Consider the following 17,605-nt stretch of genomic DNA (forward strand, 5'->3'; position numbering starts at 1 on the left):
GTTCACTTTGATTTTCTGTCGCAGGTACTTCATTGCTATAGAAGATAATAAGATTTTTCCTTTGACCCTAGACAGGTAAGTACATTAGCTTAAGATTTGCTGTCAGATTTAATCTGTGTGTGTGTACCTATAATGCCTTCAATCCAGGCATGGTAGGCTAGCTCTAGTATTAAGTTAAAAACTATGCTTATATGAAGTTTTAACCCCTTTAGGATGCCTATTTTTCTTGCTCTCCTTCCAAGGGCCATAACTTTGTTACCGTTGACATAGCTGTTTGGCAGCTTGTTTTTTTGTTTTGTTTTTGTGGCACAAGTACTTTTTAATGGCACCATTTAACACCTTCCCTATCACAACCCTAAGCGCAGTGAGTTGACTCAGTGCTGTAATAGTCCTTAAGTAGTTAATGTTCCATATAATTTATTACAAAACTGCAAAAAATTGCAATTCCACCATTGTTATTTGAGTTTTGTTAATTTGGGTTTTTACAGCATTCACTATATAGTAAAAATGACGAGACAACCTCATTCTGCGCATTCAATTATGATGATACCAGATTTATATATTTCTATTATATTTTACTACTAGTGAATAAATAAAATAAAAAAGTTTCAAGCATTAAAATCCTTTTCTAGAAAAAAATGGTGTTGTGCTGCCATATTCTGATACCCATACCTTTTTTTATTTTTCTTTCACCAGAGGTATATGAGGGCTCTTTTTTTTCGAGAGGAACTGTAGTGTTTGTTGGTGTTTATTTTAGGGAATTAAGCTTTTTAAACATTTTATATTCAATTTTTTGAGATAAGGTGGCATTTATGGCATTGAGTGTCTTTTTTTTTTTCTTTTTTTTCTCGCTCACCGTAAGTGATAAATAACATGGCATTTGAATATTTTGGATATTTAGATGTGGCTATACCAATAATATTTATATATTTTTATATCAGAAGTTGGAAATGTGGGGTGTTTCAAATTTTTTTATAAACTTTTTTTATAAACATTTTTATAAACATTTATTTTTCAATTTTTCTTGGGGATTGTACTTACGATTGTTCTATCATTTGTAGCAGGGTTTAATAGCAGCCATAACATGGCAGACCTGGGGCCCTCAGAAGCTATAGCAACCGATTGCGGTGGTGCTGTCTAAACACTCAGATGCTACAGTCGTTATCACATCTGAGGAGGTTAAGAGGCTGGGATCAGAGTTGTCTCCCATCTCAGCTGCTGCAGGCAGGTCTCAGATGAGGCCTCATTCACACCACCATATTTTTAGTACTGGTTAATAAAGGTATCCTTTTTTCTAGTGATATTAAAACATCTGATTACATTTTTGGTGGGTAACAATACATTTTTATAAAGCTGCAAAAGTGAAGCACAAACTAACAAGCTACCACAAAGAAACAAACTACCGTATTTTCTTTGTTATTCTTTTCTAAGTAAGTCTTTACTTTTTGAGGTTGAAGGAAACATGTAGATTATTGAAGGGGTTCTCCAGGATTTATATATATTGATGCCCTATCCCCAGGACAGGTCATTAATTAGATTAGCAGGGGTCCGACTCCAAGGATGAAGAGGCTGCGGTGCTCCATGAGCACTTAGACCTCTTCCTATGCCATGTCATGTCACGGTCATTGTCACATGGCCTTGGTGCCGCTTAGCCCCGTTCAAATGAATAGGGCTAAGCTCCATTGCCAAGCACAGCCTGTATTCAGTGTGTGACGCTGTGCTTGATAAGCTGCGCTCACTGGGAGTCAGACCCCGCCAATCTCATATTGATGACCTATCTTGAGAATATCAATATGTAAATCCGAGAGAACCCTTTAAACTGCTAACAGCATTTTTATAAGTGAAGGGGAGAGCAGTGCAGACATAGCTAGAGTGATGGTCAATCAGGTTACATGCCTGAGGAATATATTGTTATATAAGTTTTCACGCCCATGGTACCAAATCCACAAGAACCCAGGAAGAGGTACTGCTTTGGGCTCTCTGCACCGAATACTTCCCAGGCCTTACATCTGATTGACAGCTCTAGGAGTCTCCTGATGGGATGCTAGAGATGCAGAGGGATGAGGCAGGGAAGCACTCAGCGCATAGAGCCCAGGGCACTGGACATGCAGGGAGCACCTTATAGCCACTTGCGGGATGGAAACTTTGATTTCTCAATTATGTAACATGAATGTTCACTCTAGGTATGTCTGCACTGCTCTCCCCATCACCTATATAGTGCTGTCAGCAGTTTAAAGTGCTTAACACTGCTGATAGTTCTGATTTAAATAAATAACTCCTTTTCCAACCCCCTGTCAATCAATTATTTGAGGGGAGCCTATAATAATCGCATATAGAGCATATGGCCGGGACATCTTATCGAGAGACCACCCTTTTAAATTGAGGAGAGAACACAAGGGGTGGGTGGAATGAAAGATTTCATGTATATTATTCACTCTAAAATAAGTGAATATAGCAAGTCCTAAAACCTTACGATGGCAGATAACGGATATCCTTTATTATATTTAATCACTCAGACAAAAAAATTTAACAGTTGCAAAAGTAGTGAATTTTAACCGCTTAAGGACCGGGCCCTTTTTTGTTTTTGCATTTTCATTTTTTCCTTCCACATTCTAATAGCCATAATATTTTTACTTTTCCGTTGATATAAGGGCTTATTTTTTTGCAGGATAAGTTGTATTTTTAATGGCATCTTTTAATTTACCATGTCTTATATTGGAAAACAGGAAAGAAAATTATTTGTGGGGTGAAATTGAAAACACCCAGAAATCCCACAAGGTTTTGGGGGTTTTGTTATTATGGCGTTCATTGTGCACTAAAAATAACATGAAGTCCTTATTATGTGGGTCAATACGATTATGGGGATACCAAATTTGTATAGCTTCTATTTTAATAGTCCAGGCATTTTCAGACATGGCGATACCTGTTATGTTTATTAATTCTTTTTATATGTAAAATTGGGAAAGGGGTGTGATTTGAGTTTTTAAATCTGCCTAACTCCACAGATGCTGCGGTACAGGTGCATCACTGTGGTTCAAGGGGTTATGGTATTACCTAAGACTGCCTATACACAATGTGACCTGGAGCAGGATTTGCATGCAGATCTGCACTAATTGCTGGGCTGCACCAGTACTTGTACTTTGTTTCAAATAGCATATACAGACATGTCACAGCAAGTACAGATGCGGCTCAGCGATTAGCAGCTATCCACATGCAGATCAAGCTGCCAGGCTACATTATATACAGTCAGCCCTACTTAGATTTCCATATCAGTTGGAATGTACCAATACAGGTTTTTTTTTGCCAGTCATTTCAGTTCCTTCAATTCCTAAATTCTAGTCATTAATGCCACAGGAAGTCTGTATTTCATGAAACAGTTGAATTCTTGCTTTGCTAAAATCTTGGCAACCAGAATAACAATTTATGTCAGAATAATTTTAACTCCAGCCTTACTTTCTGCCTTTTCTTTTAAGACTAGATCTACCAAGAAGGCCTCCTTATATAAGGTAAATATTCTCAAGTTTATTGCATGGTAGAACCATAGTAGATATTACTTGTATCATGCTATAATCAGTATAAGGCCTCATGCACACGACTGTATTTTGTTTCCGTGTCCGTTCCGTGTGCTCTCCGCATCAGTATGTCCGTTCCGTTGCTCCGCAAAAAAATAGTGCATGTCCTATTTTTTTCTAGTTTGCGGACAAGGATAGGCATTATTACAATGGATCTGCAAAAAAACAGATCAGCAGAAAAAACGAATGCCATACGGAACATCATCTTTTTTTTTTGCGGACCACAAAACACATGTAGCCTAACTGTGAGAACCATGGTAGATATGACTTGTATCAGTTATAATGTTTATAGCATGGGAGAACCGTGGTACATATGACTTGTATCAGTTATAATGTTTATAACATGGGAGAACTGTGGTACATATGACTTGTATCCATTATAATGTTTATAGCATGGAAGAACCGTGGTACATATGACTTGTATCCATTATAAAGTTTATAACGTGGGAGAACCGTGGTACATATGACTTGTATCAGTTATAATGTTTATAGCATGGTAGAACCATGGTACATATGACTTGTATCCATTATAAAGTTTATAACATGGGAGAACCAAGGTACATATGACTTGTATCCATTATAAAGTTTATAACATGGGATAACCGTGGTACATATGACTCGTATCAGTTATGTTTATAGCATGGGAGAACCATGGCATATATATAATGTATTAATTAAAACGATCTGTTCTGTATTTTTAAAGTGTTGCAGGTGATGTGCCCCCTGCAAGCTGTGTGTTTAGTCAAGTCATGAATATGGCAGCTTTTCTAGGTAGGTGGAGTTAAAAGTGTGGTTTGGGAGGTGGTACAGTATAATGAAATAAATATAACATTAAGAACAGTGTAAGGTATTCAATAATCAAAATTTATATTGATGTTCTATATAAAAATTAGACAATTGTAAATAAAAAAATTTGCGTTTTGATGGAATGTTCATCATTTTCTACTGTAAAAAAAAACTAGACAGTCTGTTTGGAATTTTTAAGGGACTTTCCAATTTGAAGATCTATAAATTCTAGTTTTTCTATGGTCTGGTTCATTTTGACATGTCTGGGGCCCCAAGCACATTATGTCTGTGGGATACTGTCATACCTCCAAGTTCCTTCCGGTCACACCTCTAAGCTCCATCTCCTGTGTATTGCTAAGCCCTGTCCCTTCACATCACTAAGCTTCACTCAGTCGCCCTGCTAAGCCTCGCTCTTAGCTTAGCAGTGCAGCCTGGGTATTTCTCCTACTGCTCCACAGATGGGAAATGTACCCCTTGGCCCCTGTGCAGCTGAACCAAATACACAAGTGGTATATCCACCCCATTAGTTGTTTTTGGTAGCTAACGGCTTGTGAGCAGCAGAGTCCCCTTGATCTCCAGGGGACCCAAGCATTTGCTTGGTTTGTGTGGTGGTGGCACTGACATTTTCTAGATTCGTAACGAGTCAAGGCAGACCTTGCACATATACAGTTGAAAGTCAATCTAGCCTCATTCATGGAACTCACTAGGAATTCTATATCCCTCATAAAAGCATGTACATTTTTACTAAAGGAGTTATTCCATGAGTGGAAATGAAAATCAGCCATCATATAGTACACGATAGTCTCTTTCTAAAAAAAAAAACTTAGAACCAGTCCTGTACCTCACATGGATCCAGAGATCTGCCCATTTTTTGGGAAAGGTAATGAAGCCTATGAAGCTCCACAGCAAAGATACAAGGGTCAAATGTGTCACTGCTTTAGATCATTTCTGTCGTTTTGCACATGCAGGAGTGCAGTGCATGCATGATGTTATTTTACAATTCATATGATTCTGGCAATAGTGATGAATGGATGTTAATGGATTACATTGGAAGCCAGAGAGCAAGAGAATAGCAAGATGTCTTTTCTTTCAGCCTTAATTATTGCTGTCCTGCGTTTCATACAACTGAAGCCAAAGACAATCAGCCCTTGGCTAAGCATCAGCGGACTTATTGCCTTATGCCTGACGTCGTTTGGAATGACTTTGCTGGGCAACTTTCAGGTACTTGATGGCCAACATCTTTGTTTACGTGACTTTTTTTTAACCTTTTTGGAATCTATCACATAAAATTCATCTGAATTATCAAGAATGTATTCAAAGTCTTAAATTCATAGTCTTCTGGAATGATATTTCTTGTAATATTGAAAACAAGGAAATGAGTTACCGGTATGCAATTCTACAAAGGCAGAGAGCCTGAAACAGATGGTGAGCACACCATAAATAGGTAGATATAAATATACTTTATGCAAAACTATACAAAGGTACCATACTGCCTTAAAACAATTAAAAATATACACAAGGTATACAGAAAGTGAACAAGGGAGGACGTACAATAAGTAACCACTCCCATCCTCCCCTCAAAAGGGACACATCCCTAAATAAATGCTAGAAAATGCCACAGATGCTAGAAAAGACCAACAAAAAGAAACAGTTCTCAGTCCCTAATAATGTCAATAATAATAAATGTGAGAATCTATAATAATGAAAATGAACATCACCAGAAAATGTAGTAATGGAGGAGTAGTCTTAGCTCTAGTGCTTCACAGTTGCCTATCCCTAGGTGTTTAACCACATCATTACTGCAGTATTTACCTCCTTCCTTACCAGGCCAATTTTTCTATTTTATTAATGGGTCTTTCTAACTGCAAATAACTATTGAATTTTTGAGCCAACCTACATGTATGTGATAATATTTTTCATGGGGCACCTTTCTTTTGTGCCATTAGATGACAGATATAATACTTTCAAAAAATAATAAAGGAAAAACTGAAAATTAAAAAAAAAAAGTTACAAAAGATCTCAAGACAAAACTTTTCTAAAACCATTAGGGTGCATTCACACGTCAGTATTTTTACCTTTCCAGATAAACGTCCCTGTTTTTTGCAGATCCGAAAATCTGGATGACATGAGGATGCTTTTAGCATGTCTTCCGCATTTTTGACGGATCTATTGACTAGAATGGGATAACGGAACGCAAAATCGGACAAATAGTGGGACAGGGTATATTTTTTTCCAGGATCCGAATAACGGAACCCACGGAACGGAATCACGAAATCGGAGAGCACCACGAGTGCTGTCCGAATATTTGCGGATTCCATTGAAAATGAATGGATCCGCATAACGTTCCGTTTTTAATCGGAACGGATGCGGAACACCAAAACGGACGCGTGAATGGACCCTTAATCGCAATCACAAGATTTCAAAGAACTGGAGGGCATTTTGGATTTTGGTAGCTTATTTTTTCTATTGCTGGTTCTATGAACAGATGCTGGACAGCGCCAAAAATAGATTAAAAACTCCTTCAAAGTTGCTATTTTTTTATGGTATTATTCTTAGGCAAAATTAGACATTTTAAACTTTTGACTTAAAAAAAAAACTTGTACATTTTACACACAGAAAAAAAACTGTCCTAAAAATAGCTAAAACCAATACCTATATTTTAAAGAATTTTTATGAAAAAAAAGAAGGTGTAGGTTTGTATATTTTAGACACATAGTCCACTATACTATTGCTAAAACTGATGTAATGGGTACAGCCAACTTAGTGGACCATTAGAGGTACTCTTCCATGATAGGAAGCACGCCTGACTTGTCTGTTATAGTACATAGTTGTATGAAATAACAATTCTGGAGCATTAATTCCTATAACTGATGTCTGTGCCATTCCTGTTTCATTCCTACTAGAAGTTTATGAATAAGGGTACCATGGGGAATGCAAGTAGTTAATAAAACACATATCCGGACATGTGACAGGGCAGCTTTAAAGGGATGTTATATGCTGCCTACCTCAGAATTTTACCAGCTTGAAATTACATTACGATTGACTTTAGGCTTGTACAGGGTAGCCCGCCTCCAGCGATAGTATGACAAGATGAATTAACCACAAGTAACAAAAGATGCTGAAAGAGGTCCCCGTTTATGTGTATACATCTTTGGGCAGGTCGTATTACGTTGTCAGATACCGCTTGTGATGTTGTGGATGGTGTTTGTGATGTTTTTCTTTAAGTTCATATAGGGCAGGGCTGGCCAACCTGCGGCTCTCCAGCTGTTGCAAAACTACAACTCCCAGCATGCCTAGACTGCTTATAGCTATCAGCCTACAGCAGGGCATGGTGTAAATTGTAGTTTTACAAAAGCTGGAGAGCCGCAGGTTGGCCAGCCCTGATCTAGGGGATGTGGATGGTTAGCTGACACTTTCTGCCACGGATAAAAATCGTATGTGGACAATTATGGGGAACGTGGTGGTCATAACCCCTTGCTCACAGTTCGCTCCTCCGTAAACAGTACATGAACCCATTCCGGGAGGTTTGGCATATTGCCCCATCTTGTTGGAAAAAGCAGGACATTTTTTTCTTCTGGTGTAAGGCTACTTTCACACTAGCGTTTCTATTTTCCAGTATTGAGATCCGTCATGGGGACAAAACGTAACTGAACAGAACGGAATGGTCCAAAATGCATTCTGTTCCGTTCTCATACCAGAGAGCAAATGGCAGCATGCTGTGGTTTGCTTTCCGTCCTGAAATGTGGAGCAAGACGGATCCGTCATGACCCACAATGCAAGCCAATTGGGACGGATCAGTTTTCTCTGACAATCTGACACAATGGAAAAACGGATCCGTCTCCCATTGACTTTCAATGGTGTTCATGATGGATCCGTCTTGGCTATGTTAAAGATAATACAACCGTATCTGTTCATAACGGATGCAGATGGTTGTATTATCAGTAACGGAAGCGTTTTTTTCTGAGCCCTGCCGGATCCCACAGAAATGCTAGTGTGAAAGTAGCCTTAATTGATTGTAAAACTGTTCAAAGATGTCCAGGTAAGGGTGCATTCACATCACAGTTTAGCTTTCCATTCTTCTGATCCATCAGAGGAAGAGAATGTGAAAAAAAAACAGGATCCTGTAAAAAAAAAAACTTATCCTGTTGCATCAGTTGTCATCCATTTGAGCCATTTCCATTTGAGATGCAGGACTTTTTTCCCTGTCTAAAAAACTGATCTGGAAATGGCTCAAACGGATGACAACTGATACAACAGGATCCGTTTTTTTTGCTGACAGATCAGAAGAACGGGAAGCTAAACGGTGATGTGAACTCAACCTAAATTGCGCTATTCACATTGGGCCCACTATTCGTGTTCCTGACACTGCGCACTAAATGCCAATTTTCTGGTCGTGAAGAGGTTTTGTGAGTCAAATGGGATTTTCAGCAGACCAGTACTTTGTATTCTGGGAATTTACGTGACGTGATAAATTAAACCAATCTTCGTCCGTCATGAAGTACAGCAATGGGTCAAAATGTCTATTAGCAATCATAGTCAGCAACCAAGTCCAGTAATTTACAGTTTAGCTTTGTCAGACTCTTTCCGATCCTGCACACACATTATTCGGCACGGTTGAAGGCAGGCTGCTTTTTCGTGAGCCACCCTGTATTTTCATCCACTTATTATTGAGATCTTTAATCCTTCTGTTTCCAGACTAAATATGTGCATAAAATTTACATACAGTACATGCAACAATGGTAGATTACAAGTTTAGTTTTTATTTTGAGCAAACTAATTTGTGTAATAAATTAAAGATTGTGTATTCAATGTGAATTATTCTGTTCAATGCAGACTGTTATTGAGAATATGTGATTTTTATCCTCTCTTTCTAAAGGCAATTACTGAAGTTTAATGTTCAAATGTTTTTCTTCCTTTTACCAGTTAAAGAGCAATGAACTTATCCATAATGTTGGCACCTCGATGACCTTTGGATTTGGCACAATAGCCTGCTGGATTCAGTCCATCCTGACCTTCAAAATAAACATAAAGAATGAAGGGAAAAAAACTGGAATCCCCAGAGTTATATTATCTGCCACAATAACACTCTGCGTTATCATCTGTATCCTTTCCAATCACACGGACAATGCATTGTGCGTGATGTGTGTACAGTATGTGTGTGTTCCTGCAGAGCTGCTGCCAAGTGCACAGTGGAAGACACAGGCCCAGATTTACCAATCCTATAAATGGCATAAGCTTAGACACAGGGGCTCAGGCTGGATGATGAATCTGGTGCAGGTATAGACAATTTTCTCTAACTCTATATTATGGGCTTACTTTGAAATAGAATCTTACACCAGAATTGTTGAGCAGTTTGGTGCAAAAGGGGAATGGCCCTTTCCAGTGAAGCTCCACCACTTTCTGATAAGCTCAACCTCCTTTTTGATAAAGTCAGACAAAAGTGTTGAAATTTTAGGCTTGGACCGGATCCAAAGAACTCTGGCAGAGTCTGAGTTCTCCAGATCTGGCATAGCCGGACCCCATTGACTATAGTGGGATGAGGAGGGGTTCGGGCCACTCTCCAGCATATGAGCCGGGATTCAGATGGACAAAAATTGTTGCACGCAACACTATCTGGCTATGCCAGATCCAAGGAACTCTGGCAGGCTGTTCTCTGTATCGTTCGTGAGCACAAGATGCACTAAAAACTGTCTAAGACTGCAACTAAAGTTAAAAAATTGGCAGAAAAGTTGACTTACAGTCCTGTCTAGCATGTCTCAATGGGAACAAATTCTTGTTGTATGCACTTAGTATATTTGGAGAGAGTGTGCGCCACAAATTCTGCCACAAATAAAGTTTTAGGTGCACATATTGTACATTAATATATCTCCCCGAGGGTGCAAACAATGGTTCCTAAATATTGTAAATTTTTAATTCTAAGATTTCCTTTACATCAACTTTGCAGATTTTATCTTCGAGTGGAAGAAACTTAACATCTACGCACCAAGAGTTCAGTGGGTCCTTGTCATGTGTTTTATAACCTTTTTTGGCACTTTGGCTGTAGAGTTTAGACACTGCAGGTTTGAAATTATTTGTGTTGAGAACCAGCAGCACCAAGAGATCTTAAACAGCTTGTCTGAAAACATGTCTGATGTCTCTGAGTATCAAACTGACCAGTTGTAATACGAACCCACCCAAGACTCACAAAAGAATATGGACAATATGAAGTCTTGTTTCTACAACTAATATGAAATGTGAAATAACTAAAGACTATAAAAGACAATTAACTTGGTTCTAATGCATCAGTGTTACCCAAATGATTTTTTGAGAGAATTCTATTTTGGTCTTGGAAAATCAAGTTGCTTCAATTATTGTTTGAAACAGTAAAGAGAACCCAATAGCAAGATTCGAACAATAATTCTTAAATGGCATACCTACCAAAAAGGCTTGGTACACCACTGTTATGGAACTTGTAAAGGGTCGAGGCCTGCTGCCATACTTATCCTTTCCCTCCCCATCCTCCTTAGTCTAGAGTCTCTTATCTCAATAACTGGGGCCAGAAAGTCACCTTGTGCTTGGTTCACACCTCCATATTTCATTACAATGTCAATCTTGCGTTGCTCTAAAGACACCTTTTGCTGTTAGTGCACATAGTTTGACACCTGTAAGTAACAGTGGTGTTAGACTAAGTTCATGTTTCCCTTGGAGACTTTTTTAGGAGCCTCCATCATAAATTCCTTTATTTATTAGTCCTGTCGTAATGATGGACAACATGACTGAAACTCTATAGACCTATTCATCATTAAGTCAATGGGTTCAGTCACCTGCCATTGGTGTCCATCAAAGGACAGATCCAGCACTACATTACTTTTATTTTTCTGCCCCTTTGATGGAGCAGAAAATAAACTTTTTAGCGGAAATGTGAACAGAGCCTACCAGAGGATTTCCAACTTTTTTTTGTTAACCATAAAATTTATAACGGCAATAAAGGCTACTTCACATCCATCACATGCAAACTTACTCCCCATGTATAGGATGCCATCAATCACATGCCGTACATTTCTAGCACCTATAACTAATTATGGGGTGTTTATTGGCTGTGGTTTAGCACAGATACCAAGTTGAGAATTTAAGTGTTCATTTTGAACCTGCACTACAATATTAACAGCTTTGAACTGAATTACTTGTTTTGATTGTCCAGGATTTTCATAAATTAAGACTAATATGTGCAAGTAGATTAACAGTTTACCTGCTCACAGACTATAAGCAAAAACAATGTCATTTAACATAATGTATTATAGGAAATGCTTTCCTTGTTCTCTGGGAACGCCATGTTCTAGAATGTTAATGGCAGTGTTAAACGCTGGTGGAATTGACGATATTCTGCTATTTCTAAAATGGAAATCATGTTTTACTTTATTATAACAGGCACTCTTACAGGAAACAGTACATATAGTTACAGTCTAACAAATTGCTAGATGTGAATGAGCTGTGCTTTCTTTTTAAGTTTTAGTCATGAGGTTGCTGTTTTTGTCCTCTGTTTGTGGAGATAAATGTTATTGTTAGACCTAAGCTGCATAATTAATTTTAAGTCGTGATTTGGAAAGTTTTGGAAAAAATTCTTGAAATAATGTGCTGCCTTTTCCTAGAAAATGACAAAATTGTATTAAAATGGCAATTAATATTTTTTTCTAATGTTATGACAAAGTCTATAAGTCAGTGGAGTCCATTGGGGCCCAGTGGTATGTCATGCTGTGAATGAGGCAGTGCATTGTGAGCATACTTAGCTTGCTAGAAGTAGTCCTATAAAATACATTCAAGCTCAGACAGGAGCCCACTGGGAGGTAAATCACAGGCATTTTACATCAAATATGGCATAGCACGTTATACTGCTTTGAGCTAGTGAATGTAGCGTATTCTAGTTTACTTCCTTAGCATTGGTATACCCCATTAAAGAGTATGATCACCGAATTATCCATCTCCACCTGGCAGCACTAATTTCCAAAGCAACCAATTCATTGTGTGGCACAACTGTGCTACTAAAAATTACTCATACAGCTTAGGTATTATGCTTTTTTTTACACTAACTTTAAATATCCAAATGGCAGCTTTAACATAGAAGATATTTTATATTAACATATTGTATATTTGCATAAAATATATAAGTGCTAAAGGCATATATACTGTATAGCCATTAGAGTTCTACTGCACATCCAGGCAGCTAACATGTCCATGCTAGTTTCAGTATTCTGCAAGATAATTATTTGTATTGTATACACGCTCAAAAAATCTCACGTAAAAGTTATCCATAAAGTGTAGCATTGTGTAGTCGGTAGTGATTTTCTTAATTTTTCATTATTTAGTGACTTAAGTATTTTAGTTTCCTGCAGCAAAGTAAAATCTACTGGTTTTATCCCTTTAAAGGGAATGTCCCTTTAAGAGAATCAACCTAAAAGGGGTTGGCTCACCTGGAACATTGGTGACATATTTCTAGGATATGCCACCAGTGTCAGTATCCCACCTCTGAGACCAGCACCTATCTCTGGAGCAAAGCTCCCAAAGAGAGAGAGCGCACTGTTAGCGAGTGCCTGTCCTCCATTCATTTCTATTGGAGCACTGAAAATTGGAGAGCATTTTTGGAAGACCCTTAGAAATTAACGGAGAGCGCACTGCTTAAATACGGGCACCACTGCATTCACTCCTATGGAATTGGCAGAAATAGGCTAGCCAGTGCTCAGCCATTTTCAGCACTCCGACAAAAATGAATGGAGGTCGGCCATACATACGCAGTGCTCTCTCGTTCTTTTTGGGAGCCCCTTTCTAGAGATAAGTGCGGGTCCCACACCTATCTGACATTGGTGGCATATCCTTGCGATTTGCCACCAATGTTCTAGGTGAGACAACCCCTTTAACTCTCTCATTCCAATGAATTAGATTTAGGACTCATGCACCTAGTCATTATTATGGTTCTCTGGATAGCTCTGATAGTTTGCTATGGGACCATAGACAATTATGCTCATTTGTACGATTATTATTCGCATTTTGTTTAGCTTAATTTTCTCTAAATGTCAAGCTGATTCATCCTGAAGATGAAACTTGAAGGGATTGTCTCGTAACCTCCTAATAGGGCATATGGTTGTCATAGAGGAGGGTTCCCTACTCATGACTACTTTTCGGTCAGGTTCATTCATGTCTTATATGGACAGCCATTCATTTGGAAATGTCTGACTAGAGGTGGCTTACTCTCACGGTAACAGGTGATCACCAGTGGTTAGAAAAGTTGGACATGCTCCCCTGGCTTCTATTAAAAATATGATTCTTAATTCTAAAAAAACTGGGTTGCCTACTAAGACAGTCCCTTTGAAGAGGATCTTACACCCCCCAATATATCTGTTTTAGTAACTACTTGTATTCCCCATGAAATAGTGATTCAGGAGCATCCTTCCTTTACCTAATTTCTTCTGTTATGCCTCTTGAATAATTATGAATACATTAACAACTGGATGTTAACATTCTCCTTATCAAAAGGGTGAGTCTGACATTCTCATTGATTGCAGAGCGTCACAGTATAGGAACATACCCCCAACTGCACAACAACCATTTGTCAATTTATTTATAAACTTCTAGGAGGAATAACAGAGGAATAGCACAGTGCACAGCTATGAGAAAAGATGCTCCAAATTAGCTTTTTAATGAAGAACACAAGTATTCACTAAGATGGTTATCTCAATAGACATCAATCCAGGCTCAGGCATAGTAAGGGTCACGCTCGTATGTGGGAGGAAAACACTACACCAAGCATAGGAGGGAAAGGGGATACCGGAATAAGGCCTGGAAACTAGGGAAGGAAGATGGACACCTCCTAGAAAAAACCCTAACTCCAGTCCTGACAGACTACCAGTATGAACAGGCCCCAAAGGAAGAAAAGTTCATACACCGGATACCTAGAATCCTATCTCACCCTATAGGACCTTGGAACTAATGTCAGGACTGAGTCTACTTGTTCCTCCAAAGGGAAGGACGAACAGGAGTCTCCCTCAGGCCTTATGACAAACAGCAGGGAAAGGCAACACACACACATATACAGTACAGACCCAAAGTTTGGACACACCTTCTCATTCAAAGAGTTTTCTTTATTTTCATGACTATGAAAATTGTAGATTCACACTGAAGGCATCAAAACTATGAATTAACACATGTGGAATTATATACATAACAAACAAGTGTGAAACAACTGAAAATATGTCATATTCTAGGTTCTTCAAAGTAGCCACCTTTTGCTTTGATTACTGCTTTGCACACTCTTGGCATTCTCTTGATGAGCTTCAAGAGGTAGTCCCCTGAAATGGTTTTCACTTCACAGGTGTGCCCTGTCAGGTTTAATAAGTGGTATTTCTTGCCTTATAAATGGGACCATCAGTTGCGTTGAGGAGAAGTCAGGTGGATACACAGCTGATAGTCCTACTGAATAGACTGTTAGAATTTGTATTATGGCAAGATAAAAGCAGCTAAGTAAAGAAAAACGAGTGGCCATCATTACTTTAAGAAATGTAGGTCAGTCAGTCAGCCGAAAAATTGGGAAAACTTTGAAAGTAAGGGCTATTTGACCATGAAGGAGAGTGATGGGGTGCTGCGCCAGATGACCTGGCCTCCACAGTCACCGGACCTGAACCCAATCGAGATGGTTTGGGGTGAGCTGGACCGCAGAGTGAAGGCAAAAGGGCCAACAAGTGCTAAGCATCTCTGGGAACTCCTTCAAGACTGTTGGAAGACCATTTCAGGGGACTACCTCTTGAAGCTCATCAAGAGAATGCCAAGAGTGTGCAAAGCAGTAATCAAAGCAAAAGGTTGCTACTTTGAAAAACCTAGAATATGACATATTTTCAGTTTCACACTTGTTTGTTATGTATATAATTCCACATGTGTTAATTCATAGTTTTGATGCCTTCATAGTCATGAAAATAAAGAAAACTCTTTGAATGAGAAGGTGTGTCCAAACTTTTGGTCTGTCCTGTATATATATATAAACAAAATACAAAAGGGAAAGGAAACACTTATCTTCAATGAAGCTTTGGTAGCACCAGGAACTCAGCCGAGAACCAAACACAAGCTAAGCACAAGTCCAACAGAAGCTATAAACTGCATAGCATAGTGGGAGAAACAGCAATAAATAGAGAAGGTTTAATGACCACAATAGCCACACATGGGGAAAGAAGGTGTGGCAAGCACCAGAAACAACACAGATGTCATTTGATCCAAAAGGAAAACATGTCAGATCAAGCCACATGTTTCCAGTCTCACAGATCTCCTGCCACCTGTCGCGGGAAAGTCCGAATGTCTCGGTACGTCCATGACAGTAAGGGTCCATTCACCCGTCCGTAAGTGTTTTGCGTATCCGCAAATTGCGGATCCGCAAAACACTGACAATGTGCATTCCGCAATTTGCGGACCGCACATCGCCGACACTATAATAGAAAATGCCTAATCTTGTCCGCAATTGCTGACAAGAATAGGACATGTTCTATTTTTTTGCGGAAAGGGAAGCACGGATGCGGAAGTGCGGATCCGCAAATACGTATGCGGATCCGCAAATGCGGATGCGGACAGCACATTCTGGCCTCATTGAAAATGAATGGGTCTCCAATTTTGCGGAACGGATGCATACCCATTTTGCGGACGTGTGAATGGACCCTAAGGCCTCTTTCAGACGGGCGTTGCGGGAAAATGTGCGGGTGCGTTACGGGAACACCCGCGATTTTTCCGCGCGAGTGCAAAACATTGTAATGCGTTTTGCACTCGCGTGAGAAAAATCACGCATGTTTGGTACCCAAACCCGAACTTCTTCACAGACTTGGGATCGGTGTTCTGTAGATTGTATTATTTTCCCTTATAACATGGTTATAAGGGAAAATAATAGCATTCTGAATACAGAATGCATAGTTAAATAGCGCTGGAGGGGTTAAAAAAAAAAGAAAAAATAATTTAACTCACCTTAGTCCACTTGATTGCGGAGCCCGGCATCTCCTTCTGTCTCCTTTGCTGAACAGGACCTGTGGTAACGTCACTCTGGTCATCACATGATCCATCACCATGGTAAAAGATCATGTGATGGATCATGTGATGACCGGAGTGACGTCACCACAGGACCTGTTCAGCAAAGGAGACAGAAGGAGATGCCAGGCTGCGCGAGCAAGTGGATTAAGGTGAGTTAAATTATTTTTATTTATTTTTTAACCCCTCCAGCGCTATTTAACTATGCATTCTGTATTCAGAATGCTATTATTTTCCCTTATAACCATGTTAGAAGGGAAAATAATAATGATTGGGTCTCCATCCCGATCGTCTCCTAGCAACCGTGCGTGAAAATCGCACCGCATCCGCACTTGCTTGCGGATGCTTGCGATTTACACGCAACCCCATTCACTTCTATGGGGCCTGCGTTGCGTGAAAACTTAGAATATAGAGCATGCTGCGATTTTCACGCAACGCACAAGTAATGCGTGAAAATCACCGCTCATGTGAACAGTTCCATAGAAATTAATGGGTCGGTATTCAGTGCGGGTGCAATGCGTTCAACTCACGCATCGCATCCGCGCGGAATACTCGCCCGTGTGAAAGGGGTCTAAGGCTGATTGGTTAGTACCTGCCGTTACGGTCACTCAGTATATCAGTGGTATATGTGAGTATTCTAGAGTAATTGTGCCACGTAGCATAAGGTGTCCTGTGGTGGAGATTCTGTACATTTTCATTTAAATTGTATAGAGACTGCAGTAAGTTTTCCAACGGCACCTCATCCTGATTACGCAGTGTAGGACACAGCCGACTTTACATGCTCCATACTACCCCCTGTGTACTGCGGTACACGACTCTGCTGTGTACACGAGCACTTACACACATCAATAAATCTACCTACTAATACAGGAAAAAGCAGATTTGCCACTAGTGGGCGATGACCTGTTGGGCCATAATAGTTGTCACCAGCTTTAAATTAAGATAAAATAAGAAATTTCAGCTTGAAGAGGATAACACATATTCAGAGTATTTACAAAAAAAATTTACTAGGGGGTGTTCTTCTTGACAAAACCAATTTTAAACCAGTCATTAACATGTCTTATGTTTTATAGATCCTTCACTCAAATGCATACACAGGTGGCTATTAAACACTGTGCAGTAAAATATAGTCTTATTTTATATATACATTAGATTATGGACAAAATATATAAATGCATTTTGAAATTTATAAGAAGCACAATTATTTTTATTTTTAT

The 17,605-nt window shown here is 39.2% G+C and overlaps 1 protein-coding gene across 2 annotated transcripts in view; it reads left to right on the forward strand.

The window, feature by feature from the left end:
• The window catches only part of TMEM150C (transmembrane protein 150C), a 262,806-nt gene extending 248,590 nt beyond the window's left edge, over positions 1-14,216 (forward strand). For both annotated transcript variants that reach the window (XM_040418071.1, XM_040418073.1), the window contains 6 exons: positions 25-75; positions 3,474-3,506; positions 4,276-4,343; positions 5,452-5,579; positions 9,282-9,459; positions 10,303-14,216. In XM_040418071.1, the coding sequence (XP_040274005.1) occupies positions 25-75; positions 3,474-3,506; positions 4,276-4,343; positions 5,452-5,579; positions 9,282-9,459; positions 10,303-10,520 (676 nt within the window). In that variant the 3' untranslated portion in view covers positions 10,521-14,216. The remainder of the gene's footprint in view (positions 1-24; positions 76-3,473; positions 3,507-4,275; positions 4,344-5,451; positions 5,580-9,281; positions 9,460-10,302) is intronic.
• The last annotated feature ends 3,389 nt before the right edge of the window (positions 14,217-17,605 follow it).

The sequence above is a fragment of the Bufo bufo genome, chromosome 2 (assembly GCF_905171765.1).
Source record: "Bufo bufo chromosome 2, aBufBuf1.1, whole genome shotgun sequence".
In the NCBI taxonomy this organism is placed as follows: domain Eukaryota; kingdom Metazoa; phylum Chordata; class Amphibia; order Anura; family Bufonidae; genus Bufo; species Bufo bufo.